This window comes from Callithrix jacchus, chromosome 12 (assembly GCF_049354715.1).
Source record: "Callithrix jacchus isolate 240 chromosome 12, calJac240_pri, whole genome shotgun sequence".
NCBI classification, from domain to species: domain Eukaryota; kingdom Metazoa; phylum Chordata; class Mammalia; order Primates; family Cebidae; genus Callithrix; species Callithrix jacchus.
In genome coordinates this window covers 120327231-120355223 of record NC_133513.1, presented here as the reverse complement: position 1 = coordinate 120355223, position 27993 = coordinate 120327231, and the positions used below count along the sequence as shown (strand labels likewise).

The window sequence follows — 27993 nt, the reverse complement described above, 5'->3', positions numbered from 1 at the left end:
ACATGGCTGGGCCAGCCACTCCCTACTTTATACCAGAAAATGTCACATGCAAACAGTGGCAAACAAAACCAGCGTGACCAAATGGAATGCTGGATATCAAGGGCTTAATCCACTCCTATTTGGATCTGTACCACTTTGTTACTTTAGTATCATTTTCCATCATTTTCAGGTCGTAGATTCTGCGCAAAGGTCAAAACTTGATGCCATCTGCCAGCAGCCTAATGTTCCTCTGCCAACAGGCTCCCAGGTGCCAGGACCTGGCTTGTCACAGTTCAGGCAAAGTCCCTGAAGTAGACCACCTGGTCCCACCCAGACATAGCACATGGTCAGTGGCACAGAAACAAAACCACAGGGAGACAGAGCTGCAAGCATTGGGCTGCGGAGCTTCAGTGAGGCAGAGGTGAGCACCTGAAGGAGGGCCCTCACACAGAGTTATGAAAGGGCTTCACCTGGCACCCCACCCTTTCTCTAAGACCAGGTTCAAGGGGACCAAAGTCGCTATTTCCATTTTCCATCCAATTGGACAGAATATCTTCTGCTAAATACACAAATACCTTCCTCAATCTATCAAGCGATGCCATCTCTCTACTATCAGTCATCAATATGCAGAAGGGAGGTCTTGAGTAAATGGAACCAAACCCATAATCTATCAGCATCCCTAAACGGTACAAAAGGAGGGCTGGGCGTGGCGGCTCACACCTGTAATCTCAACACATTGGGAGGCGGAGGCAGGCAGATCACCTGTGATCAGGAGTTCAAGATCAGCCTGGCCAACACGGTGAAACCCGATCTCTTCTAAAAATACAAAAATTAGCCAGACGTGGTAGTGGACACCTGTAATCCCAGCTACTCGGGAGGTTGAGACAAGAGAACTGCTTGAACCCAGGAGGCAGAGGTTGCAGTCAGCCAAGTCCAGCCTGGTCAACAAAGAGCAAAACTCCTTCCCAAACAAACAAACGAATAAACAAAAGTACAAAAGGAGCCCCAGGCGGTTCCTGGCACATGTCAGACAGGCTGGCAGAGAAAAAGCACAAACCTACACAAGGTAGGTAAGGGCTAGACAGGTCACCCAGGCTTGGCCGGTTCCAGCACGTGCAGGAAGAAGAGAGATGTTAAGGCCATGTCCAGGGTTGAATAATCGAATGTGAGAATATATGAGGCGAGGGGAATGACAGGACAAGATAATTCTACATAGCTATGGCGACTGGTGAACAGAAATACAACCAATTCCTAATATGATACAGGGACTTGAAAATGAAAGACGACAACATTGCATTAACTATGTTCTTCTCAACTATGTTCACTTATTCACCTAGTTTCCATCTGAATTAGGGAATTTATAGAAAGCAGGGAAGTTTAAAATGCAATTAACATTGTCCAAGCCATTGGGAGAAGACCAGGACTGAGAAGATGATTAAAATTTTAAGATGGGCGAGGATATGTCTGAATGGTTATACAACACGCTCAGGAAGGGGCTGCAGCCGAATCAGTGAAGCACACTGCTGGTTAATTAAGGCCATTTTAAGCAATTAATTTTTACAGAGATAAGGTCATCTCTTTCAGCAATCACCTCTCCTGGAGGGTGAGGAACTGAGGCAGCAACACAGTTGAGAGAGTCTAGCCACAGAACACCACGTGCCGGTGACCCTCTTATTGTTCCAAGGCGAAAAACAGAACCGACTAAAAATGTAAATTCACTTCCTCTCGTACAAGGAAAAGTTGCGCCAGGTAATAATGTGGTATCTGAGAGCAGAGAGTCCAATCCTACAGAAAAATCAGAACCGCAAACAATCACGGAGTAAAGAATTCCAGAAGCTGAATGCTCCCAGGGACCTCAGGCCATGGAATCTGACTGCCCTACCTCATAGATAAAGATGCTGAGGCCACGAGGGCCTGAAAAAATATACCCGACACTGCTGCAGAGCATCCCACGGGAAGAAACCGGCCCAGACAAGCCTCTCAGTGTTGTGACCTTTCTACCACACCACAGACCTCTCCTGGTCACTTAAAGAGGATCTCAGGGAGTCCTAAGCCAGGGCTAGTAAGAATGCTGATGGCAGTAACAAGGATCATGAGGACAGTAAAAAGACCTGAGGCTCCACAACGGCCCTGCAGTTATTCCCCTGCTCAGGGAAGGGGAAAGAGGCCTAAAGAGTCCACCAAACTGTAGTGAGTCCTGCCATGAGGGCCTGTGGGAAGAGGACACAGAACCCACGATGAGGTTGATTGCAAAGCCAGTGCTCTTCGGGGTTCACAAAGACAGTCCCGCAAACCAGAAGCCAAGAAGCACTCTGTGCACTTCGAGGTGTACATCACTATTTTTTAAAGGGAGTATAACTAGAATCCTATACTGCCTACTTCTGTTAATATACATTAAAACAAAAAAAAAGACCCAAAAAGTCCCTTTGGGCTCCACGTTACCTTCACGACTTCACCGCCATCGACCTTCATCAGCTGCCTCAAGTTCTGCTGCAGCAGGCTGGTGTTGGAGCGCCACTTCAGCAGCCCCAGGAGGTCCACTGGAAACAGAAAACGCAAATCAGCTCTTCACAACAACTCTGCTCTGTGTCCTAATCATGCATTACATGAGGTTCTCTAGAAAATCTTGTGAACAGACAAATCAACCCTATTTTCACCTGCTAAATATTCCATTCCTTTGTAGCGACATACTTACCACCTAGTACAGCTGATGCATTACTCCCAACTACAGTTACCATGAAACGACTTCCATGTAGCAGCTTTAAAAACGTGTTTGGGAAACTAAAAAGGAACCTGTCTTGCCATTCTACAAGAAAGCGGTGTCAGAGCACGAGGCCCGAAGAGGCCTGCTCACCCCACAAGCAGACCAGGCTCTGCATACCAAGTGATTTGGTTTTCCTGCTCAAGAACAAGCCTCTATGCTTTCATAGATAAAATAAACGATATAACTAACACAAATTAAAGTACTGAGCCTGCAAGGTTCGAGTTCCTGCAGCCACCGTGACCCTGCACAGCTGAGACGTTTCACGCCTGCACTGAGTGAGTTTCCGGCCCTGACCAGACCTGGGCTTCCACAGAAGCTTGTAGTTCTTATGACCATATTTTCATTTGTTGCATTTTTTATAGAAAAAACAAGGAATGAATATACTGGTTTTTAAAGACTCGATGTGGAAGAAGACAGTGTCAAGAAATGTTTTTGTTTAAGGCATCAAGATACACACACACACGTATGTATATTCTTTTTTGAGATGGAATTTCGCTCTTGCTGCCCAGGCTGGAGTGCAACAGCGCGATCTCAGCTCACTGCAACCTCCCCATCCCAGGTTCAAGCAATAGTCCTGCCTCGGCTTCCTGAGTAGCTAAGATTACAGTCACCTGCCACCATGCCCAGCTAATTTTTGTTTGTATTTAGCAGAGATGGAGTTTCACCATGTTGGCCAGGCTGGTCTTCAACTCCTGACCTCAGGTGATCCACCTGCCTTGGCCTCCAAAGTGTTGGGATTACAGGCATGAGCCACCGCACCTGTCCCAAGATATTCTTTAAGGTAAGAAGACAGAATCCCAAACTCCTCTAGGAAGGTATATATGCTTACCTAATTTTCACTTGAAGTTATATTAACATCCTATTACTTGAAAAAATACCATTAACAAAGTACATCTAGTTTACCATTTATGCTCATCGAGAACCAACTTCAGCTGTAGAAACGGTCTCCATAAAAGAGAAAATCAAAAAACAAAACCCTAGTTAAAACATACTGAAAAAAAAAATAACTCTTACTATGACTAGAGGTAGAAATTCAGGAAAGACAGACATTATAATTTCAGCATCAAACTGTATAAAAGGCATGCACACAATAAGCTCCAAAACATACATTTTAATTTATTTCACCTTCTATTCCCAAGTACAGCTGACAGTGGGAAGAGTCAAAAATGGAGACAGAAAAGGAGCAGCACCCAGAGGGTGCTATGGAAGATGCCAGGGGTGGGCTTCAACACCAGCTGGGTCACTCAGCAACTACTTGGCCTTGAGCGAGTAACTTCACCTCAGTGTTCTCATCTGAAGCATGGGTACAATGTTGGCTGGTTCACAAGGTGTCTATAAGAATGAACTGACGGGCCGGGCGCGGTGGCTCAAGCCTGTAATCCCAGCACTTTGGGAGGCCGAGGCAGGTGGATCACGAGGTCAAGAGATCAAGACCATCCTCATCAACATGGTGAAACCCCGTCTCTACTAAAAATACAAAAAATTAGCTGCGCATGGTGGTGCGTGCCTGTAATCCCAGCTACTCAGGAGGCTGAGGCAGGAGAATTGCCTGAACCCAGGAGGCGGAGGTGGTGGTGAGCCGAGATCGTGCCATTGCACTCCAGCCTGGGTAACAAGAGTGAAACTCCGTCTCAGAAAAAAAGAGTTAACTGACATAACGTGTAGAAAGCACTTAGCAGAATGCCTACTCCAAAGCACAGATGGAGATGATGGGAAATTGAGCAATTTAATCTTTGTTTTTTTTAAAAACAGGCTCTCACACCGTCACCCAGGCTGGAGTGCAGGAGCACAGTCATGGGTCACTGTGGCCTCTACATTGCATGCTCAAGCAATCTTCCCACCACAGCCTCCCATGTTGCTGGGACTACAGGTGCATGCCACCACTCACAGCTAATGTTTAATTTTTTGTAGAGATGGGGACTCACCACGTTGCCCAGGCTGGTCTTAAACTCCTGGGCTCATGTGATCCTCATGCCTTGGCCTCCCAAAGTGCTGGGATTAGGGTGTGAGCCACTGCACCTGGCCAAGATGTTTTCATTTCTAATCAAAAGTCAAGTAATGGAAAAGGCTCAATCCTGCCCAGACACCTCTTGGTCCTAGGGTTAAGGGGGATTTCCATCTCACAAGAATTACCAGCATTTCCTTAATAGACACTAATAATCTGGATCTCATTCATTCAAAGTTGGTGGCATGTTGTATTTTACGTTTGAGACAAAGTCCGATTGGGCTAATGAGTAGTAAAACACCTAAAAGCAAAGGGAGTGTTGGAGGAAAACAGAGCTTGTCCAGCCCCCACAAGGCTGCCCAAGGGCAGATGAGTCCGACCCCAGGCCCTCATTACTGGGACTCATGGCCCATATTCACACTCCTTTCTCTCTAATTATATAGTCAGTTAATTGAGAAGAAGAATCACATCTTACACTTCTTTCAAAGCCACCACAGCAGCTAGCAGAATGCTGAGGACAGAGAAGTTTAATACAAACCTCAATGAATAATTCAGCCACTGCATTTCTCTAAGTAATGGAACTTCACGGGAACAAATAATGGTTTCAGAAAAATGATTCCCTCAAATGAGAATGTGGGAGTCGATGCTTAGATGCCATTTGGGGCAACTCCATCTTGTACACACCTGACATGCCACAGTCCTGAGAAGGGGAACAGTGGCTGGTGTGAAACGAAAGACAGATTTCCCATCAGTCCTGGTAAGCGGCATCACATTGGAATTTCCTTGTTGCCCAGCAACAGCTACTGCTGAGAGCAGGGTGCCCTCTCCCTCCGTCCAGGGAGGGGATTACTCTGCAGCTGGTGAGACTCAAGGAGCTTGAAGGTGAAAGGAGGAATCGCCACTGCCCCCCAGCTCCAGGAGATGTCCTGGTCCATGGTCCCCTTCTCCAGGGGCATGTGAGTTAAGAAGGATTCCGTGGACAGGCCTCATTACCTAACTGCAGCTCAGAGCACTGCTTTGAATGAGGAAAGATGAGCATTTCCAATAATGACTTCCAAGCATGCTTTCGGAACGTGACCCATGTATGAGATGACGGCTTCCTGCACTGTGAGCGCTGCAACACATGGCACCTACTGAAATGCTGAAGTGTGGCCCACCTGAAGATGTCACTTTTGGGTTAAATAAGGCTCTGGATGCTGTCATCTGGCAGGCGAGTGGAGGTATCAGGGCCACATCCAGAGATTAACATGTCACAGCAGGGCATCCTTTCCACAACCAAGTCTCAAGTTGGGGCCCACACTGCTGACCACATGATACCGTTTGGCTGTGTCCCCACCCAAGTCTTATCTTAAATTTCTACATGTTATAGGACAGACCTGGTTACTGAATGGGCGGGGGCAAGTCTTCCCCATGCTGTTCTCATGATAGTGAATAAGTCTCTTGAGGTCTGATGGTTTTAGAAAGAGGCGCTCCCCTGCACGAGCTCTCGCTCCGTTTGCCTGCTGCCATCCATCTAAGATGTGACTTGATCCTCCTTGCCTTCCGCCACAACTGTGAGGTTTCTCCAGCCACGTGGAACTTAAATCCATTAAAAGTCTTTCGTTTGTAAATTTCCCAGTCTCAGGTATGTCTTTATGAGCAGCGTCAACATAGACTAATAAGTCACACGTTCCCTAGGCTTGCCACTAGCAGGCTCCTTCTGCATTCTCTCCCTTCCCCACCACATGGCTGCATAGATCCAACCCCCAGGTAAGGCTTTTCATTCACTCACAGAGACCACTACACAACCACAAGCTAGGACACTTCATAAATGGTTGGAGAATGTATGCTAATGGAAGACAAACGTATCCCAATAGGCTTAAGGCACCCTTGAGAGACGTACTGCTCCCACATCAAGCAGTTTACTCATCAGACCAGCACTGGGAAAGTGTAGCCCAGAACAACAGAGTACAAAGTACAGAAACGGAAAGATCTAAACGCACGTGACCCAGGGCCGGCATGCTCAAACACGCAGCACGCTTGGTGCACACTCCACTACAACGTCCTGACTTCCAAAGGATGGCTTTACTTTTGGTCTGCGTTTATCCTGTTAAAGTCCAAACGATGACTGTGCCTTGGGCAAATCCAAAACTACTGCCATGATTTACGGACAACCCCCTCAGAGACACAATTCATGACAGCAACGGACATTAATAATCAAAATCCGTATCAGACAGTAAGAGGAAAAAAACGGATTTTCAAGCTCCGTTTCAAGAGAGCATAAAGTCACTCTGCACAGCTGTGATACGGCTGCATTTGGAGGATGCAGTTTTTAAATGTAGGATTTCTGCCTCTTCCAGACAGAGTGAAAGCAGCAACATCCGTGTGCTCTGAATAAGAAGTGCCCCCGGCTGGACGGCAGTGTCGCTGGAGAAGCTGTAAGTGGTGGTGGTGCAGGCGTTCAAGACAGTCAGCTGACCGCCGCACAAGGGCATGGCACCAGCTGCGGGATGAGTGATCTGCCACATTACGGCTGAGCTTCGCGGCGTGGGAGTCAGGAGGGTGTGCCTTATCCCATGCCATGAGGAGGGCTAGAAAGTGTCATTTGAACCAACTTTTAGAAATAAAGATAACTGGTGATTATCTCAGAGAGTAGCTGAAAATGGGGAAGACATAAAGAGGGAGGTGAGCTCCCATCCCTCTGCTCATATAACCCTCACTAAGCCCTTGGAGGCAGGCACTATTCCCGTATCAACAGACAAGGAAGAGAAGACTCAGAAACATGCAGAAGACCCTTGTTCAAGGGCATTCCCAGGGTTGCCACAGGGCTATGGTCCAATTCCAGGTCTTCGGTCTGACTCCAAATCTCATGCATTTTCCCTTGTGCCTCTCTACTTTCCTTTGGCCAAAAATCATTTTAAGAACTAAATCCATTGCTTTATCTCCCTTTCAGAGTAACACAGCTGGGCACAGTGGCTCATGCCTGTAATTCCAGCACTTTGGGAGACCGAGGCGGGAGGACTGCTTGAGCCCAGGAGTTTGGGGCCAGCCTGGGCAGTGAAGTAAGACCTCATCTCTTCAAAAATAAAAATAGGCCAGGCACAGTGGCTCACAGCTGTAAGCCAAGCACTCTGGGAGAGTAAGGTGGGAGCACTGCTTGAACACAGGAGATTGGGACCAGCCTGGGCAATAAAGTGAGACCTCATCTCTATAAAAAATAAAAATAAAATTAGCCAAGCATGATGGTGCACACCTGTGATCCCAGCTACATGGGAAGCAGATCGAGGCTGCAGTGAGCTGAGATCATACCACTGCACTCCAGCCTGGGCAACAGAGCAAAATGTGACCTTTTCTGGGGGAAAAAAAAAAAAAAAACAATAACCCTTAGACCAGAGTAGAAGTGTGAATTTTAGATTATGGCGAATGCCACCTTCTATGCCTTAATAGATCCTCACAGCCCGATGCAACAAATGCCTTACAGGTAACATTCCTGTAGAGGATGGAGCATGGAAAAGATGGGACTGAGGCAGAACTCCTGGCAGAACTCTTTGAATGAAGTGAGAGAGTGAGCATGCGGGGCTCACTCTCTCACTTTATTCAAGGTGTTTCTCGTCTCGAACGCACCGTTCTGGGTGAGTTTGGTGGAGCACACGAGCGTGGAGATCTGGAAGGAGTCCTTGCTGATGGTGCAGCTCCCGAGGCTCTGCATGCTCTTGCCCGTGGCCGAGTGGCCCTTTTCTTCCAACTCCGCCTTCGTGGAGGGCAGACTCAAGTACGTGGCTGCGTCTTCCAGCTTCTTCGCTTCAGCCTGTGGGTTTAGTCATGCCAGAGGTCAGAGGCCATTCACAAAGAGCAGCACACCATTCCTGCCATCCTTTGTTATCCCTAGTCCCTGTAACCACCATGACAATTGCTTTTTATATCGTGTCAAATACACATTTTAATGATTTCCCTTACTCCTGCAGCGTAATTCATGTTCATGACCTTTTTATATGGTAACTATTGTTACTGCGTATGTCATCTTTTCCCGTTAGGAACAACCAAAGGCTGGTCATCGGAAATGTTCATTTACGTAATTCAATGTAGCTAGATAGCAGCTTTCTCACCATGATGGGAAATGTCAGTTCCGGTCAGGAAGCCCAGAAAGGACTGAAACTGTCTATATCAGCAACACTGCACCAGTGCAACCAGTTACCTTATAGACGATGAGGTCATGCTCTCCATCTCGCAGGGTGGTGCCATCGTATCTCATCAGCTTGACAAACGCTAGTGCAAATATTTTCTCAGATTTATCCTTAGCTGTAAAACAAAAGAAAGCAAAACAAAATTGATGACTGCCTTCAACTGTCATGACAAAATAGCATTATAAGATGCTATAAAGGCTACCTTTATGCAAACAATTATAAAATTGTACAAACAGGTATTAAAGTCAATCTAATAAATAAATGGAGAAATGGACCACATTTACGAGTGAAAAGATTCCTATCATAAAGGGAACAGCTGTTCTCAACTTAATCTGTAAATTCAAAGCCATTGTCATCAAAATCTCACAGAAGAGATTTTTCCTGGAACTTGAAAATCGATTCCAGGATGAAGGGCCAAGAAGAGCAGCATGTCTTGAAGAATGCAGAGGAAGGCCCGCAACAGGAGAGAGCCAGAGTAACTGCAGGGACAATAAGAAAGGCCGTGTGCTTTTAACCTAGGACACCCAGACCAGCAGAAATGAGCGGGGCCTGGAAACAAGGGGCCACAGCAAATGACAGAGGCCGGGAAGTGGCCATTCCACTAAGAAAACTGCGTGTCAGTACAGAAAACTCACATGATGTCTGCCTGGCAATCTCTTCCACGTGAATCACCATTACCATGGACTAAAGACCTCAATGTGAAATTGTGTTGCCTTTGGTGAGAAAGTTCAGCCCCCAGATAACTGAATGCGGGGCTCACTCACTTCATTCAAGTTTCTACCAAAATGTCACCTCCTCCAAAGTGACCACATCTTGTCCAAAAGTCCATTAGTCACTCAATCACCCTCTTTCCTCTCACCTGATTTAGTTTTCTTCATAATCCCTATCACTACCAGACGTGTGTGATTGTGTGTGTGTGTGTGTGTGTGTGTGTGTGAGAGAGAGAGAGAGAGAGAGACAGAGACAGAGAATCTTGTTGCCGTTTACTGTTGGTTTCATCCACTGGACCATGGAATGTAAGTGACCTTTTGCTTTGTTGCCATATCCCAGGACATGAGATAGTGCCTGGTGCCAAACAGGTACTCAATCCACATTTCTGCCACTTTGGGAGACAGTCAACAAACAAATGAGCTTTCAGCTGATAAAAAAATATAAAATGTGGTGGTTTCTTAAGAGGTCTCAGGGACAACGGGGACAATCCAATTTGTCAGAAGACATCTCTCTGAGAGGCTGGACAGCAGATGAGCCAAGACATCACTGCTCCAGGAAGAAAGGGACCTGGTGCAGAGACCCTCATGTGGAAAGGTGTGGCACATACGGGGACAGAAGACCAGCGTGGCTGGTGAGCGGCAGACGGCAAGAGCCAAAGGTGGAAAAGGACTGACGAGCCGGGACAGATAAGGAACGTGGACTGAAGAAATGGATCTGCTGGGAATTCCTCAAGCTGCAATCTGAGTGGAGCACTCAGAGGCCCAGAGCTAGAGACTCTCTCTCCAATTACAGATTCAGAGCCTTCTTTTCACTGATGAAAGGACAGAGGCCAGAGAGGAAGAATCACAGACTTACCCATACTGGGTCAGCACCTCAAAATATTTACCCTCAGATCCCACTACCCAGGATAACACAGCTTATCTGCCTTCCTGGTGTCCAGCAGTATTTTGCACACAGTAGGTGCTCAATAAGTGCTGGAAAATTAGACAGCTCCATATATGATCAACAAGCCAAAAAACACAGGAAGAAATGAAAGTAAAATATATGTACCCTAGGATTCTAAAAAGAATAACTCCATAAAAGGGCACCAACGCACATAAAATATTTCAATATTCAAATGGCCAAGAACGGAACAGTTCCTCCTAAGCTTGGGTAGACTTGGAAACACCAAAAAAGGCATGCCTCCATAAAAGCAGCCAGGGTTCAGAAGGACAGCTGACAATCATGGTCAGCAGATGGCTTCTACAGATCCCACCAGTAAGTAGTATAAATAGGGGCACCTTTATTAACATTCTACACCTTCTCATCTGAGGAATGGGCGGCTTTTTATTGCATGCTCATCAGCAGCGATCATGAGGTGAATGTTTTATATGACAAGTTTACAGAACCTTAGGAACCACAGCAGGGGTCATGTGTTCCGGAGCGTGGACAGAGCTGCTCATTCTCCAGGCCACACCACCCAACAAGCCCACTACAATCAAGGGAAACTTAAGTTCTGGCCAGCCGTACCTGAGAGCTGAAAGTCTGCTGGGACCCGCGGACCACATGGTCTGGTGCACCTGGAGTTGCTAACAGGTTGCTGGAAAGGTATTATGTCAACCCACCAATATCAAACTTTCCAATCCCAAGGACAGATCCCAGGTGAGAATCGCATCACTTGTTCCCTTTGCTAGCCTCTGTAGGGTAGCAGGTGGGAACCAGTGTGCCCTCAGCCTTTCTATCTGTTTCTGCCCCAAGTATCTGCATGCAGGGCTGGCTGGGGAGGCCCCAAAGGCCAGCGGCCCACATCCAGGCCTTCATCAGCATCCCACTTGTGATGCTCAACGTGTTTCCAAAATCCCACAGGCTGTGGCCACGGAGACTTCATTTATTATGCAAATGTGTCCTGGTATGTCGGGTGATACCATCTTGTCTATAATGAGTACTTAAAACTGACAAGAAAAACAAGGATTTTGAAATTAAAATGCTACAGGAGCTATCGCTCTGCCCTAGTATAATTTATTAATTAGAGAGAACGAGCTTGTTAAAAGACAGGAGGTTGATTTTGAGACGAGTCCTCTGTGGATTCCAGAACCCTGTCCTCGCCCTGCTTCCTCTGGGGGCCTCAGGGTGACAGATACATGGAGCCCTAGAGGGTCTGAGGCACACTGCAGCCCAACAGGCTGGCCCGCCATGCCCTCCATGCCTTGGCTAACGACACACCTGCACACCTGTGCCCACAGCTACCCCCATTCCACCAGTACCCTCCACCTAATTCACGTGATACTCACAGGCTGCCACATTCTAGTTGGTTCTTACAAACTCATCTCAAACCTGACCTCAAACCTAAGCTCTACAAGAGGAGAAACTCCAGCAGCTTATTGTGTGTACAGTAGGAACTCAATAACAACCAAAGGACAGAAGTGGCCTCACCACTTCCCCAAGGCATTGGAGCGTAACGCTCAGGCACAAGGACCTGGGATTGAACCAAAGCTCATCCACTGACTACTTGGGTGTCTTTCAGCCCCTGACTTGGGGGTCCCCGAGCCCCAGTATCCTCATCTGTAATGTGGGAAATAATAATATGGATACCACATGGGAATTTTGCAAGGATGAATCTAAACAGCAAAATAGGCCGGGTGCGGTGGCTCAAGCCTGTAATCCCAGCACGTTGGGAGGCCGAGGCGGGTGAATCACAAGGTCAAGAGATCAAGACCATCCTGGTCAACATGGTGAAACCCCGTCTCTACTAAAGATACAAAAAAAATTAGCTGGGCATGGTGGTGTGTGCCTGTAATCCCAGCTACTCAGGAGGCTGAGGCAGGAGAATTGCCTGAACCCAGGAGGCAGAGGTTGCGGTTAGCCAAGATTGCGCCATTGCACTCCAGCCTGGGTAACAAGAGCGAAACTCCGTCTCAAAAAAAAAAAAAACCAGCAAAATAAACTTCTTATGTCAGGCACATGGTAAGAGCACAGTGAACGACGGCCCACATCTGTTGACGGTTTTTGATAGTTATTATTCTGCAGCTTCGGCCACCAAGGATGTCATGTATCAGCAGACCCCACCTGGTCTGGGGCCTGGTGACCTGGATCTGGCCCTGGGGCAAGCATGAGATGGCAGGGAACTGCCTTCCAAGCTGGCGGCCTTCCTGCCCCTGCTTCTCCCATTACACATGAACCTGATGCCCTGGTAACTGAACCCCTGACCTGCATGCACTGTTGGGACACGACAGGCGTACAGTGTTGCTTTCTGCAGCTGTCAGTCCCTCCCGCCCCCTAGCCCAATAAACTACCCACCACCAGGCACCCCATGCTGCGTGAGACCCCTCTGGTCAGCCACGTCCCAGGCCATGCCCCACCGCACACACATCTGCCATTGACAGCGTGGGCCCACAACCCAGCTCTGCAGACCTCACACACCAGGCCTCTGCAACTCCCCTGAACAGCAGCAGGCCCAAGCTTCTCGATGGTCCCACAAGGCGGTCTACACACCATAACACCATGACCTTGCTTGTGCATTTGCTCTCCTGCAGACTCCCTATCCAGGTACACCCATCTCACATTGAAGGCCCAGGACAGGCCAGTCCCCAGAAACAGTCCGATGAATGAATACATCCCAGCAGCAGATACAATGGAGCCCCTATCCATAGCAGGCACCATGCCAGGAGGTGGTCAGACCCCAACATGCCTGACCTTCAAGAATACCCCAGGAGGAAGGTTTTGCTTTCGTTTTTTTGAGATAGGGCTCACTCTGTTGCCCAGGCTTGAGTGCAGTGGTGCAATCATGGCTCACTGCAACCTCTGCCTCCTGGGTTCAGCTGATTCTCCTGCCTCAGCCTCCCGAGTAGCTGAGACTACAGTACACACCACCACACGAGGATAATTGTTTTGATTTTCAGGAAAGATGGAGTCTCACTGCGTTGCCCAGGGTGGTGGTCTCAAACTCCAGGGCTCAAGCAATGCTCCAACCTTGGCCTCCTAAGGCGAGCCAGTGGACCAGCCAGGAAGGTATTCTTATCCTCAAAAGAAGACACAGAAGAAGCTCGTGCTTCAGCTCCTTCCAAAGCACACGGAACCTGAAACTGCCCCCTACCTGGTGAGACCCCCACAGGATCATCAGTAACAAAGGGTGGTCTGCCCTCCACACCACTCTTTCTTTAACTGCCTGCAGCACACAAGCCTCTAGCCAACTCTCTTTGTCACTTATTATCCCAAATATTAATATGTCTCAGTCTCCAAAGCCGAAGAAACACCCTGAAAGACAGAAATCATGTTTTCCTTCTATGATACCTTAATGCCTAGCACAGAGCTGCACCTTTAGTTGACAATTAATTTAACAAAATGTGATGGAACAAACTTCAGTCATCAATAATAAATTCCTTTTGAAGGAGAGTGATTCAAATAGCAGTTTCTTTCCTCCTAAAGTCTTGGCATCATGGTCGGTATCACGGAAACGTCTATGAGAAGAGCCATCCCTGAGCTCCAGACACCAAGGGCCACCAAGAAAGACCAAAAGCGTTCAAGATTTCCAGTTTCCAGACAGGGGCCTTCAGAGCCCATTGGTGGGATGTATTTGTCACAGCTCGGTCACTTTTCTGATGGATGGCATGGATGGATGACAAGCCAACATGGAAGACAGGCAAGCAAAAGAAAGAAGGGGAGCAGGAATACTGGGTAGGAGGAACTAGAGAAGGAAATTCAGATCTCGTGAGATCTGCTCGAGGAAAAACAGACAAGAACGTTTCCAGGGAATAAGTGCCAGTGGGAAAGGAGCCTTACTGGGTCACGATAGCAAGTGCCAGAGCAACTGAGAGTGGCGTCTCGCGCTTTCCCCCAGCTCTCCCTTAAAAATCCTTGGGGTGAGAAACTGCTTGACTACTCACAGTCCTGCGATGACCGGTGGCGGAAGGTGAACCGAAGGTGACTGCGGTTAACGTCCTCGATGGGAATGGCCACCTTCAAGAATTGAAAAAGAACTTTAGCACCGTTATCAGTATCGCGTAGCATTAACAGCTTTATTCAACTGGAGACATCGGGTACGACTTAAACGTTTCTGCACCGCAGTGGGGAAAATACTGCACATCTAGTCCCCTATATGATTTCTCCAAACACAAAATGCCTTTGCAAAATTCAAATAAGATCATATTCTAATAGCACCAAGCCAACTCTGTCACACAGCTGGATTTTTTTTCTGAATGCTCTGATCATTACTGTTAAGATTCTATTTTTTTGTTGTTGTTTGTTTGAGATGGAGTTCACTCTTCTTGCCTAGGCTGCAGTGCAATAGCACAATCTCAGCTCACTACAAACTCTGCCTCCTGGGTTCAAGCGATTCTCCTGCCTCAGCCTCTCTGGTAGCTGGGATTACTGACATGTGCGACCAAGCCTGGCTAATTTTGTATTTTTAGTGGAGATGGGGTTTCACCATGTTGGCCAGGCTGGTCTCAAACTCCTGACCTCAGGTGATCTGCCCACCTCGGCCTCCCACAGTGCTGGGATTGCAGGTATGAGGCACCGCACCGAGCAAACATTCCATTTTTAAAAGTTGTTGTTTTTCTGCTGGGCATGGTGGCTCACACCTGTAATCCCAACACTTTGGAAGGCCGAGGAGGGCAGATCCCTTGAGGTCCGGAGTTCGAGACCAGCCTGGCCAACATGGTGAAACCCCATCTCTACTAAAAATAAAAAAAAAATTAGCCAGGCATCATGGTGCATGCCTATAATCCCAGCTACTTGGGAGACTGAGGCAAGAGAATTGTTTGAACCCAGAAAGCAGAGGTTGCAGTGAGCCGAGATCGCACCACTGGGCTCCAGCCTGGGTGGCATAGTGAGACTCCGTCTCAAAAGCAAACAAAAAAAAAAGTTGCCATTTATCTTCTTAGCCCCAACCTGTAAGGGTCTCTACTCCTTCCACCGCTGTAATGACCTGCCCACAGCTGCAGCAAGAAAGCTTTCCTGTAGTCACATTACACTCAAAGAAAACAGACCTAATACATGGTGCCTCTAAGCAAAAATTGTCACTAATTCTCACATCGAATATCTGTATTCCAGAGCCAGCCCCTAGCCTGGTTTTCAAATATTCAAGCTCTTGGCGGTGGCACGGTGTTTACTCCGTCATGGAGACGTGAGCATGCAGCGTTATGAAAATGCACCAGGTCTGTGCTGTAAAACAGAGCCTGACTCCCCAGCAATGACCTCCACAGGCTGGCACCTCCATTTTTTTGTTTGGTGTAAAGACAGCATGCCACACATAAAACAGTGCTGGGAAGAGAAAGACAATCGCTATCTTAGAAAGACTCTGTCATTTATCTCCATGAAAGTCCGATTTTTATGTCCAAAAGGAGATGAGAGTAAATGTATTCTAAGAAATGCCAGCGTGGTTCCTTAGCAACCTTGAATGACTTTGTTGGGAGACACTGTGTCTGCCTAGAGCAGCTCCAGGGCTGAGGGGGATGCTAGGATGTTTCCTTGGGTTACAAATGAGCATTTCATAATCAGCGCCGTGTGATAAAATGACCATGTAAATAATACCTTAACAGTCTCAAACCAGCGCGGCTGCTTCACTTGGTAGTAAATCACAGATTTGTACTCTGAAATTGCTTCATCACCAGCACCGGGGAAAATCACATGCTTTAAAAGAAGGCATAAAGAGCTCACGTAAGACCTCACAGAGCTTGACACCATATACATTCCCCACTATATATGCGGGAGGACAGCTCCAAGAACACCAACATACCCCACCACAAAAGGAACACGATCCCAGCAAGGGAAGCACAGGTCCACCTGAAGCCAGCAGCCAGCTCTAACCCATTGTCACACATTTAAGATCTTAATGGTTATGACACGTGAGGATGACGCTGACATCCATCTCCCCAGACCTTCTGCCCCAGTAACTTAGGATCTGCAGGAAGCTGCCTGATCCATCCCATAAGTCTAGGGTAAGGGGCTACAGACTAAAAGGTGGGAACCCTGTCCTCCCCTTCTTCCAGCCATGAACGCTGTTAGCTTCACTCCAACCAGAAAACCCAGCGGCAAGGGCAGCACCTATGCTTCCAGGGAGATGAGGCAGGCAGCGATGCTGGACGGGGTTCACCCAGAAAGAAAAGCATCATGCTTCTCTCAGCGACGCTGAGCCTTAGGCACAATCCCATGGGCCTCCAGCCCTGGTGTAAAGAGGCACCTCACAGGGATAGTAGCTCTGATTTGACCTCTGGTCATCGGAGGAGACAACAGCTTCTAAGTACCTCCCAGGTGGACCCTGCCGGCTGCAATGACCACGGAAGCAGATCTTCATGACCACCGGCAGCGTTCAGAGCTCTGGCTGTCATGGGCAGGTGCTCAGTCCCACCTCTCAGGAGCTGTCTGACCCAGAGCAGTTTAATTGATTTCTTAGGGCCTTCATTCCTTCATCTCTCAAATGGTAACAAGGGTATCTGTACTTCCAGTGTGATTGCTAGACCTTTAGGCCTTGGGGTTATGACAGCAAATGAGACTCCATGATAAGGCTGGGCAAAGGTGGTCAAGACCACAGGGGTACAGTGGCTCACGCCTGTAATCCCAGCACCTTGGGAGGCCAAGGCGGGCAGATCATTTGAGGTCAACATGGTGAAACCCCATGTCTACTAAAAAATATAAAAATTAGCCGGGCATGGTGACACACATCTGTAGCACTCTAACCTGGCCAAAAGAGCAAGACTCCATCTCAAAAAAAAAAAAAGACCACAGGGACCTCCTGAGCCAGCTGCCAGGACCAGAGGACCCTAGCCCCCTGCATGCAAGCTGGAGGAAGGGGAAGCAAGCCAATGCCAACCCCAAGAAACGGAATTCCAAAGCCCCACCTGTGACGATTTCTATGCTGTAGCAGAGCCAAGGTGAGCATTGGCGAGTGAAACCGAAACCCCACAGATGAGCCCTCGCCACGGTAAGTACCTCTAAGCGCTTCCCATCCTCATCGTACACAGACACCGTGACCTCCACGTTCTTCGCTGTTGTTTTGCTTCCTTTATCAAAATCTCCTTGAACTAATGTTACATAGATATCATTTCGAACGTCACCTGAGAAGGGAGAAATCATACATTTAAAAACCAATCCATTATTCATAGCATAATTGTGAACTTTGCAAGACTGTCTAATAAGCTGCCTATCCTCACAGACTATTACAAATACGTATTAGATGATTATGAAAGATTTTCTACAAAACAGTCTTACGGTTTAAATACATGACAAGAGCAAGTTTCATCATCATAAAACTTGCCGGAAAGAAGCAGCATCTCTAAGCTTCTAATGGTCTGCTTGGTTCTCCCCTGGGCAGAGAGGACTCTACCTCTTTGGGGGCAGCCAACAACCAGAGGGTCTCCAATGGTGAGGATGGCATCTGCTGCCCATGGCAGCCCACACTGTCATCCCTTGTTAGATGGCTGGCTACAGCAGTGTGAGTCCTCAGTAGCCAAGGAATATCACATTATTCACTGGCTCTCCCAGACAATTGGCAAGGTTTACCTCCTGTGCATTATTCTTAAAAACATGACTCGAAAAACTGAACTAAAAGCTGATTAAGAATGAGGATGTGGTGGCTCCCACCTGTGATTCCAGCAATTTGGGAGGCTGAGGTGGGTGGATCACCTGAGGTCTGGAGTTTGAAACCAGCCTGGCCAACATTGTCAAACCCTCATCTCTGCTAAAAATACAAAAATTGGCTACTGGGCGTGGTGGCGGATGCCCATAATCCCAGCTACTTGGGAGGCTAAGGCAGGAAAATCTCCTGAACCCGGGAGGTGGAGGTACACTCCAGCCTGGGCAATAAAGCAAGACTCTGTCTCAGAAAAATAAAGAGAGAGAGAGAGAGAATGAGGACCACCAGCCTAGGATCAGGGAGGAAAAGGGTGTCTAGGGAGAAACTTCCTTCCTGGCTCATCTCTTCTGGCAGGATCCTGAATGCGGACCACAGAGAAAAGAACAAAACAGACCTGTCTATTTTAAAGTGAGATGGACTTTTAATTGTAGTGGGGGAAAACACAAGAAATGAGCTCAAGACTCTTCTTCCTACTGAGAACACAGGAAGCCCTTGGTAATGGCCCGACTGGGAGAACTTCACAAGCTTCATTAGCAACATGATTTAGAGGAAGCCTCGTTCCCAGCGACTGCTCCTCTGCTGCCTGCCTGGCCACCTCCCACGCCCTGGCCACCTGCTCTCCCAAGGAGCCAAGGAGCGGCTCCCTCAAGAGCAGCAAATGCCCACTCTGGCTGAAGACCAAGGATCCCTGAAGGAAAGTAACTCCCTTGGCCCCTTGCTTTCTTGTTTTTGCTTTTGCTTTTTTTCTTTCCTTTTAAACTGCTCTGTTTTGGCTTTTAAGGTTTCCAACTACCAAACAGGGCTTTCATTTAAGTCATTATCCTAATAATGCCAGTGGGTTGCTACCAGCCACAGTAGCTGTGTGGAAGGAGGTGCAGCTGCCGCCCACTGATACTGACCACAAGAGAAGTTAAGAAGCAGGGAGCACAGGGCAAGGGGCAGGAGCAAGGCCACCCAGCCAAGACTTGTTGCTCATTAGCTGTGGGACCCTCAGCTAAGTGACAAGTCATAAACCATATGATATCTCACCCTAAAAATTCTACCAAGGCACAAACACCATCATCAAAAAAGAACTTCAAGGCCTGGTGCAGTGGCTCATGCCTGTAATCCCAGCAGTTTGGGAGGCCAAGGTGGGTGGATTGCCTGAGGTCAGGAGTTCGAGACAAGCCTGGGCAACACAGTAAAGCCCCATCTCTACTAAATACAAAAAATTAGCCAGGCGTGGTAGTGCACACCTGTAATCCCAGCTACTCTGGAGGCTGAGGCAAGAGAATCGCTTGTAAGCAGGAGGCGGAGGTTGCAGTGAGCCGAGATCGCGCTGCTGCTCTCTAGCGTAGGTGACAGAGCAAAACTCCCACAGCCTTGCTCCCAAGTACGCCTCGATTGCACAACTCCAGGACCAGCTCAGAAGACAGCCCTCATTTACAGCTGGCAAACCTCACAGGTGGACATTCACCTTAGACATCAGCAAATGCCTCCGCAGGCTTCAGAACGTTCTGGGGAAGAAGGAACGAGAAGTAGACATAGTAGACTCCTGCCACATTCCCAGGTCGAAGGATAAGTCGGCATCCCCTGCCTGGATCCTTCACAAGGACTCCAGGAGTCCAGCGAGCCACCAGACAGTAGCAGAGCAGGTCACTAGGTGACAGGACAGGCTCTTCACTGTCCAAAGATGCTCATCTCTGCAAACAGCAGCAAAACCAGGTGATATACAGGTTCTGCAGGCTAAGGGCAGAGAGAAGACTGATAACCGCCCACACTCTCTCTCTGGTGCCCACAGCCTGGTCAGTGATTACTTGGCCAACAGTGAACAAAGATGACCCACCCAAGCTAGAATCTCTTCCTATGAGATACATACCCAGGACTTAGCATATGGAACCTGCCAGAACAATAGTCAGCTGTATCATTTCCCTATGACTCTATCATGAGATGATCTTCTGGAGTTTAGACTCACTTTTCTTTATTTTTGAGACAGGGTCTTTCTCTGTCACACAGGCTGCAGTGCAATGGTTGTGATCATGGCTCACTGTGGTTTTGACCTCCCATGCTCCAGGGATCCTCCTACCTCAGCCTCCCTGGTACCAGGTACTACAGGCATTCACCACCATGCCAGGCCTAGACTTAGTTTTTAAGTCTATCCATCATAAGGGAGACACTACTGGCATTAGCTGAAAGGTTCTGGGTTTCCCTTTGAACATGAGGACAGCCTGAGGACGCCAAGATAAATGCATATTGCTGATTACTTCATCCTGATTTATAAATCTGCATTGCAAATGCAAATACAAATAATAAGTACAAAAATTAGTCCACTGCCATTAATAAACCTAAATTAATTTGCTGCATATAGACTTGACACACACAAACAACCGCTTCAGAATTGACTACACATCATGCTTTTCTTCCTGTACAGGTAAGCCTAGCTATTATTTAGCCTAACCAAATTAGATGTCTTTCCTATGGATTTCCCAGACAGAGCATTCAATGGCCCACAACAGCCCTGGAAGACGGAAGGAGTAGAAAGAACACGTCTTGAAGCTGCACTAAGGTAAGCAAAGCACCAACTCAGACTGCGTGCACACTGAGTAACCACCACTCTCCCGGCGAGACAGCGCAGGCCTATAAAAGGAGGCCACGTTGAACGGGGGGAGTTTGTCCCCATTTCCACGGCTCATTAGCTGAGCGAAGTTTGGCTACAGTTTAATTTTGATGGGAATTAATTCGACACTAATTTGTAGATTCCAAGAGCTTTACGTGGCTCAAGTTAGTTTTCTGTTTGTGTTTGGTTTTTGTTTTGTTTATGTTGTTGTTTTTTTGAGACAGAGTCTCACTCTGTCACCGAGGCTGGAGTGCAGTAGCACGATCTATGCTCACTGCAACCTCTCTGCCACCCAGGTTCAAGTGATTCTCCCACCTCAGCCTGCCAAGTAGCTGGGATGACAGGACCATGCCAGATGATTTTTAAATTTTTTTGTAGAGACGGGGTTTCACCATGTTGCCCGGGATGGCCTCCAGATCCTGAGCTCAAGTGATTCCCCAACTCAGCCTCCCAAAGTTCTAGAATTACAGGCATGAACCACCACGCCCAGCCAAGCCACATAAGCATTACTTGCAAACCAAAAAGTTTCACACGGATATAAGGCATATATATGAACATGCTTCCCAAGATCTCTTGAAGATCAAATCAGATTATTATGAACGTTATTTGGATACTGAAAAGTATTATGTCCATATGAGATTAATGTTAACACGGAAATCTCGTTACTGGTTTGGTTGGTTTGGAATTCACGATGTAGAGCTCCTGGAGCAATCCCAGCAGGATAACTCACACCAGCTGAGTGGGCGCAGGTCCAGGCATTTCCATGAAGCGAGAAGCCAACCCTGCCATTCCCCCTAAGGTGGGCTTCACTGGGCAGCTCCCTTTCTGACCTCTTTCCTTCTTTCTACCTGATGTCTATCCAGACATTCGCTGGTGCCCACACCCCTCTCACACAAGCCTTGCAATTGGGGAGAGCTGATCCATCCAGGGGCACAGTGGGTCAGGGGGTGTATTCCACCACTCCGGTCACAGCCCCATGATCCACAACCATGCTGGTGCTGACACCTACCAGGAGCTGAGCTCATACATGACGCTGCCCACACGTCCTTCCTTCTGTATGGCCTGCCACCCCCACGCCATGCTCAGAAGCCCTGAATGAGCCAGTTCTTACCCGGCATGATGATCTCCGGAAACCCTGTTTTGCGAGCCACAGCTGTGGTCCTGTCCACCAAATGCGGAAACTCTTTTCGGATCTGATGGATATCTCCAGGAAGTAATTTCAATGTTACCCACAAACCTGGAAAAACAACGGATGCCATTCAGTCCCATTTTATCCTCTGCATTTTAAAAAATGTTTACGAAACCGACTTCAATGAACAAGAGACTTTTAATTCACAATTCAGCATCTCAAGAGAAAGGTGGGTACATGAGAAACAGAGGGGCAAGGCAAAAGGGGCCTGTCGGGACTGCGTGCATCCGCCGAGCTGGGATGCCGGCCCTGCCCTAGGGTGACTCACAGGCAGCTGAATGCACATCTGCAGCCGCTGTGCACTTGCTGCTCTGCTGAGGGCCGCAAAGGGCCAATGTCTCTGTCCAGTGGGTAGACATTTAAGATAAAACAGCCAGGCCACCTTTTTCTGGGAGGGGGGCGGAGAAGTCTGTCATTTTCTAGTCTTCGAAGAAAGACAAAGGCAGGGGAGGATTCTGGAGGTGAATTCGCAGCTTCGAGAACCCATCAAAGTCTCAAGTGGCCAACCCAGGCAGGCAGCAGAGCACCAGGCTGCAGGGTCACCAGCAGGCCAGCCCTCCCATCCATGCAGGTGCAGCCGTGAGTCCAGGCCCACTGTGCCACAGCACCACAGCTAAAGAGAACAATTACTCTGGCTGCTCTCAGCTCTTTTCCCCAAGGGAGAAATGAAGACTTTCAAAGCCTCTAAGCCTAGATGCCTGGGGTGTCCTGGCAAGAGTGCGGTGAACCTGCCGGGGTCTATGTGTAAGAGCGTGTGCCTGGGCTCTTCCTCCCTGCAAGGCTGACGGAGAACTGTGGTTTGTATAAATACTGAGTAGCAATCATATGGGAGGCAACAGTACATGAGAACAAGGCAGACACTTCCAACAAGTCAAAGGCGGGGGCAGGCAGGGGCTCGGCCTCAGCGGTCTTCTGTGACGGTATATGTCTCCCCTGACGGGAAGGGGCTGGCACTATCAGTCAGCACATGGGGGTGCTCTGTCTCTGAGGCCTCAAGGGGCTGCCCGCTGGCTTCCCCCGACTCAGCTCAGTGGGGCTTCATCTGCCCCTCAGAACATCAAATCCTCTGCCCTTACTTCTGCTACTAGCATGGGGGTGCACACGTGCCTGTGGCTGTGCGTGTGTCTGTGTGTGTGTCTGTGTCCCTGTGGGTCTGTGTGTCTCTGTGCATGTGTGTCTGTGTGTGTGTCTGTGTCCATGTGTCTGCCCGTGTGTGTCTCTGTATGTGTGTATGTCTCTGTGTGTCATGTCTACGTGCATCTATCTGTATGTGTGTGGCTCTGCGTCTCTGTTTCTCTATCTGTGTCTACGTGTGTATCTGTAGCTGTGTGAGTGAATGATGTCTGCGTGCGTGTCTGTGTCTATATCCATGTCTGTATCTGTGTCTGTGTGTCTACAGGTATCTGTGTGTGTGTCTGTGCGTGTGTCTGTGTCCCTGTGGGTCTGTGTGTCTCTATGCATGTGTGTGTCTGTGTCCATGTGTCTGCCTGTGTGTGTCTCTGTATGTGTGTGTGTCCCTGTGTGTCATGTCTATGTGCATCTATCTGTATGTGTGTGGCTCTGCGTCTCTGTTTCTGTATCTGTGTCTACATGTGTATCGGTAGCTGTGTGAGTGAATGATGTCTATGTGCGTGTCTGTGTCTATATCCATGTCTGTATCTATGTCTGTGTGTCTACAGGTATCTCTGTGTGTGTGTGTCTGTTTGTGGTGTCTATATCTATGTGTGTATCTGTATGTGTATATGTGGTTTCTATATCTGTGTGTGTGTCTGATGTGTGTTTGTGGTGTCTGTCTCTGTGTTTGTGTCTGTATCTGTGTGTTTGTGTGTGTGCCTGTTTCTGTGTTTGTGGTGTCTGTATCTCTGTGTGTGTCTGTGCATGTGTCTGTGTCCGTGTGGGTCTTTGTGTCCATGTGTGTGTCTCTGTTTGTGTGTGTGTCTGTGCATGGGTCTGTCGGTGTGCGTCTCCGTGTGTCTGTGTGTGGGCCCATGGATCTCCGTGTGCGTGTGTGTGTGTGTGTGTGTGTGTGTGTGTGTCTGGGTCTGTATGGGTCTCTGTGTCTGTGTCTATGTGCATCTGAATCCCCAGGGGGTTGGAGCCCCCAGATACTGTGGGAAGACAGTCAGGAGGCTGGGGTGGTAGGTACTGTAGTCTATCTGAAGGATGAGAGGCAGCCATAGGGGGGATCAGGAACAGGTGTCAGGCTCTGACCTCATACTGTGGCTACAGGGAACAGGTAGGCAGGAGTACAGAGCACAGTGGGGATGGAATTGCAGCAGGGAGGCCACCGCCTGAACCCAGCTGGCTGGCGGAACAGAATCTCCAGTGTGGAGAGTGGGGGAAGGGGACCAGCGTAGAGGTCACATCAGCAGAACCACGGGGAGTTGGGGTAGGAAGAGGCGCGGCTTGCAGAGACGGAGCCCCTTGCAGGCACAGCCACTAGCAAGTGCCGGGGGTGCCACGCCCTGGAACAGGAGGACCCGCGGCAGGCAGAGCTGCCTGAAAGGCAGGCGCTCAGAGTGGGGAGGAAAAGAAGAGTCCCAAAGAGGGCAAGGAAGGCCCCACTTTGAGAGCTCACACGGGGTCAGAGACGTCCGAGATTAGAGGGGAAATGGGAAACTGGGAAGGAATGTTGCCCGTGCCACCACAGGGCTCCTGGCGGGAGACGGGGAAGCAGGGAGGCAGGTGAGGGAAAGGGCCAATGCTGGGAGGGAGAAGGGTAAAGACGAACGGGAGACGAAGACCAGAGAGAGTCCACGAATACAGAGACAGACGTATTACTCCGGGCAGGACTGCTTCCTGTCGTTTCTTTTCTTTCCTTTTTTAAAATTTTTTTTTCTTTTTCCTTTAAGAGATGAAATTCCAAATGATGGGAGGGAGAGTTTGAGGGAGGGAAGAACCACCAATGGAAGGTAGTCCCCAAAGAGGTATCGGGATGGCACCCAGACAGGAACACATGCACCATTGCCCAGAATGTGCATTTCATTAGACAACTGCCAAGCAAAGGCAAGTGGGACTGAATCCGGCCTACACCCGCTCACCAGGCCACGGCCCTGGCAGTGCCTGTAGCTCCCGACTCACCCAGCTCACCAGGCCCCTTTCTCTAATTCACACAAAAGCACCCTGAGCTAACAGCAGCTGTGGACCTACGGAACAGGTAGGGAGACAGAGCTGAAAAGGGCCAGGCACTTCCTCACCCTAACCCCTGGCTCTGGCCTCCCACAGAGCAAACCAAGCCAAGATCCTGACGGAAGTGCCTGAGGAACCAGCGCCATGGATGACATGGAGCTGGCCTTCACTGGAACACCGGGACGCCGCGCCGAGTTCCTCACATCTTAACCCTCCCTGGAGAATGAATGTCCACAGGCTGAATCTAAGAGAAGGATGCTCTTTGAAGGATTGCAGCATGTGGTGAGATCATTATTTACAGAGATCAAAGGTGAAGAGATAAAGATGGGACACTGAATAACACTTAATATTAGTAATGCTGCGCCTCAAACAGCTTTCTCAGAAACACCAACCTGCTCAAATATCTTAATACATAAACTAATATATTAGTGACACAATTACATTTATTACCATGTACTTTACAAATGGAAATCAAATGTTCCTGATTACTCTCTGTTTTGAATGCTTTTCTCACAGGAGAAAATGAGGCCAATTTTCACCAAAGAAAAAAGTGCATTTTGGGTTGACATTTGCTTAACCAGAATAACTAAAAACAAAGAGAATTAGCATACATTCTACCTCAAACAATAGAACCAGATGTCTGGAGTGCTCATGAATTCACTGTCCACAGAAAATGGCCCACACCTCTGGGTTCAGGGATCAGAATAATTTGGATTAAATATTCAGGATTTTGTCTATTGTGACGAGGAAACGTGTTGGCACAAACCAAAACCAGGCCAAGGCCAAGGGCCGAGCTCAAGAGACAGGCAGCACCTGCAGAAAGACAGGGCAAGCAGACCCAGCAGTTCTCTCTGGAGATGCGTATCTCCTCCACGTCCCTCCCACTCCTGGGACTGCTAGCGTCACTTGACAGACAAGCAAGGATCAGGTGAAGCCTGGGCTGCTGGGGATGAAGTGAGCTCCAGGGGGCAGCGCCCTGCAGTCCTGATCTGCGGGGCTGCACTGGCTGGCAGCATGGCTCACCTCTGACCTGAATTCCACCCCAGAGTGGGCCCTGGAGAAACATTCAGGTTGAATGTAAATGTGCAGTCCTCATGTTGCCTAAGGGCATTCTGATTCAGGAAGTCACCAGTGATCCCCTTGACAAAACTATCCCTGTTCTCAGATCTCACTGTGACTTGAAAAGGCCCACTTTTCCCAGAAGTTCAAGGAACCGGGCCCCCTGGCATCAGCCCCAGGTTCTCCAGCTTCAAAGATCTTGGCCACACACCAGTGAGCCTTGCAGAGGCAGGCTTCGGGTCCTCTTTCCCAGTGATTTCCTGCTGGCCTGACACCAAACTCCACTTTCCCTGAATGACTCTAATAAAAGTTCGTCAAAACTCTGATGTCTGCAAAAGAAACTGGAGATTTGAGGACAGCCCCAGCTCGAAGCGCCGAAGGATCAGCCAGCAACCTTCGCCTGGTGCTCACAGCCTGAGTGTGACTCCAATCTAAACAGCCCTAATTGGACCTCCCTGTGATTTTCAATTCAAGTGTAAATTGGGAGGGCTGTTAATTTATGAGAAGATGGGTCCTGGGTCAGCTGAAAATTGCTCTGTCGGCAGAGGTCACATCTCATTAATGTTCTGGGTTGGGGTTTTTGTTCCGCTACTGTTTGCCAGAGACAGGGGCAGTTCACACCAGAAGAAAGTTGGAGGTCCCTGCAGAGCCCTAGGAAGGCTCATTCTCTCTACCATTCTTCGGGCTCAATTCACATTCGCCTTTAGAACAGGAGGAAATGAATCAAGATGATAGTTTTTTAAAAGCCTAGTGACTTAAGGTATCTGAACAATGAAGCAGGCCTAGTCACCTAAGCTCTACCGTGTGTATAGACAGTCTGCATGGATCAGGGACAGAGACGGTCAAGTTCTGAAGGTGACTTCCCCTTGGGCTGGAGGCGGGGCCTCAGTCACAGTTGTTTTTGGCAGCCCTCCTGGCCAGCCAAGTGCCAACTGTCACCAGCCTGAGGTGATTGATTCATTCCTTCTACCAGCAGCAGGTCAGCTGCTCAGAAACGTGTCAGTGCGGGATTAAAAACGGTGAGTGTGAAGCGGGGTGTGGGGGAGGAGACACCATTTACATGACAGAACCCGGGGGAGCAAGTCTGCACAAAGGAAGTCACCTTCTTATGCGGACCACCAGGGGAGCCCCAGAACAGGCAGTGATTAGCACACAGCATGGGCAGAGGGAGTTACGCCTCCACGTTCCCCTAAACATCAAATCCCACCTCACTCTCCACCCAGAAGGTGGCTCTCAGCAATGCTCACAAAGGTGGTCGATTGGCAAGAAAGCCATCAGGCACTGTACACGGGAGCAACCGTCACACACATACGCCAGTACGGCCACTGTCATCGCCATCATCATCACTGCCATCATGATCAAGGTCAAACCAAAACACAACGCAGACAGCACCGTCCCAAACGCATGCAAACGGACACGGACAGAAACGGAACGGGAAGATACGTACCCTGCCCCTTGTGGTTGACTTCTTTGGCAGCGATGACTTTGTTTATAACAGTCTGAAGGAAGTCATTCTCCCCTGCCACCCTGGGTGAAAAACGGGATGACATGTTCAGCGGCTTGTGTCGAATGGCGTCGTCCAACGCGAGCCTGGAGGGCACGGGACGACCAAGACCACAGGAGACAAAGGGGCACAGAGACCCATGGGTCACGGTAACAAGGGAACATAAGAGATCATCGTCACCGAGTGTGAGGGAGAGGCATCATGAGTCAACGCACGACAGAGGATGGGAGAGGTGACAAGAGAAACAGGGAAAAGCATTGATCAGGAAAATGCTGAACCACGAGAGGGAAGTAGAGTAAACGAGGGCAACCCTCTCCCCAGGAAATAAACGTGCACCAGGCCTCCACTGCGTCTCCACCAGACAATTGTGTTTAAAAAAAGAAGCTTGTCTGAAAGCCACATG

At 48.7% G+C, this 27993-nt stretch overlaps 1 protein-coding gene across 4 annotated transcripts in view; it reads right to left on the bottom strand.

The window, feature by feature from the left end:
• The window catches only part of DOCK1 (dedicator of cytokinesis 1), a 543687-nt gene that overhangs the window by 415498 nt on the left and 100196 nt on the right, over window positions 1-27993 (bottom strand). For 2 of the 4 annotated variants that reach the window (XM_035269471.3, XM_035269473.3), the window contains exons 12-19: window positions 27534-27676; window positions 21821-21946; window positions 17471-17595; window positions 16073-16171; window positions 14425-14497; window positions 8863-8966; window positions 8292-8475; window positions 2422-2519 (exon numbers count right to left, since the gene is read on the bottom strand). In XM_035269471.3, the coding sequence (XP_035125362.1) occupies window positions 2422-2519; window positions 8292-8475; window positions 8863-8966; window positions 14425-14497; window positions 16073-16171; window positions 17471-17595; window positions 21821-21946; window positions 27534-27676 (952 nt within the window). The remainder of the gene's footprint in view (window positions 1-2421; window positions 2520-8291; window positions 8476-8862; window positions 8967-14424; window positions 14498-16072; window positions 16172-17470; window positions 17596-21820; window positions 21947-27533; window positions 27677-27993) is intronic. The other 2 variants (XM_035269472.3, XM_035269474.3) reach the window with 1 other exon arrangement.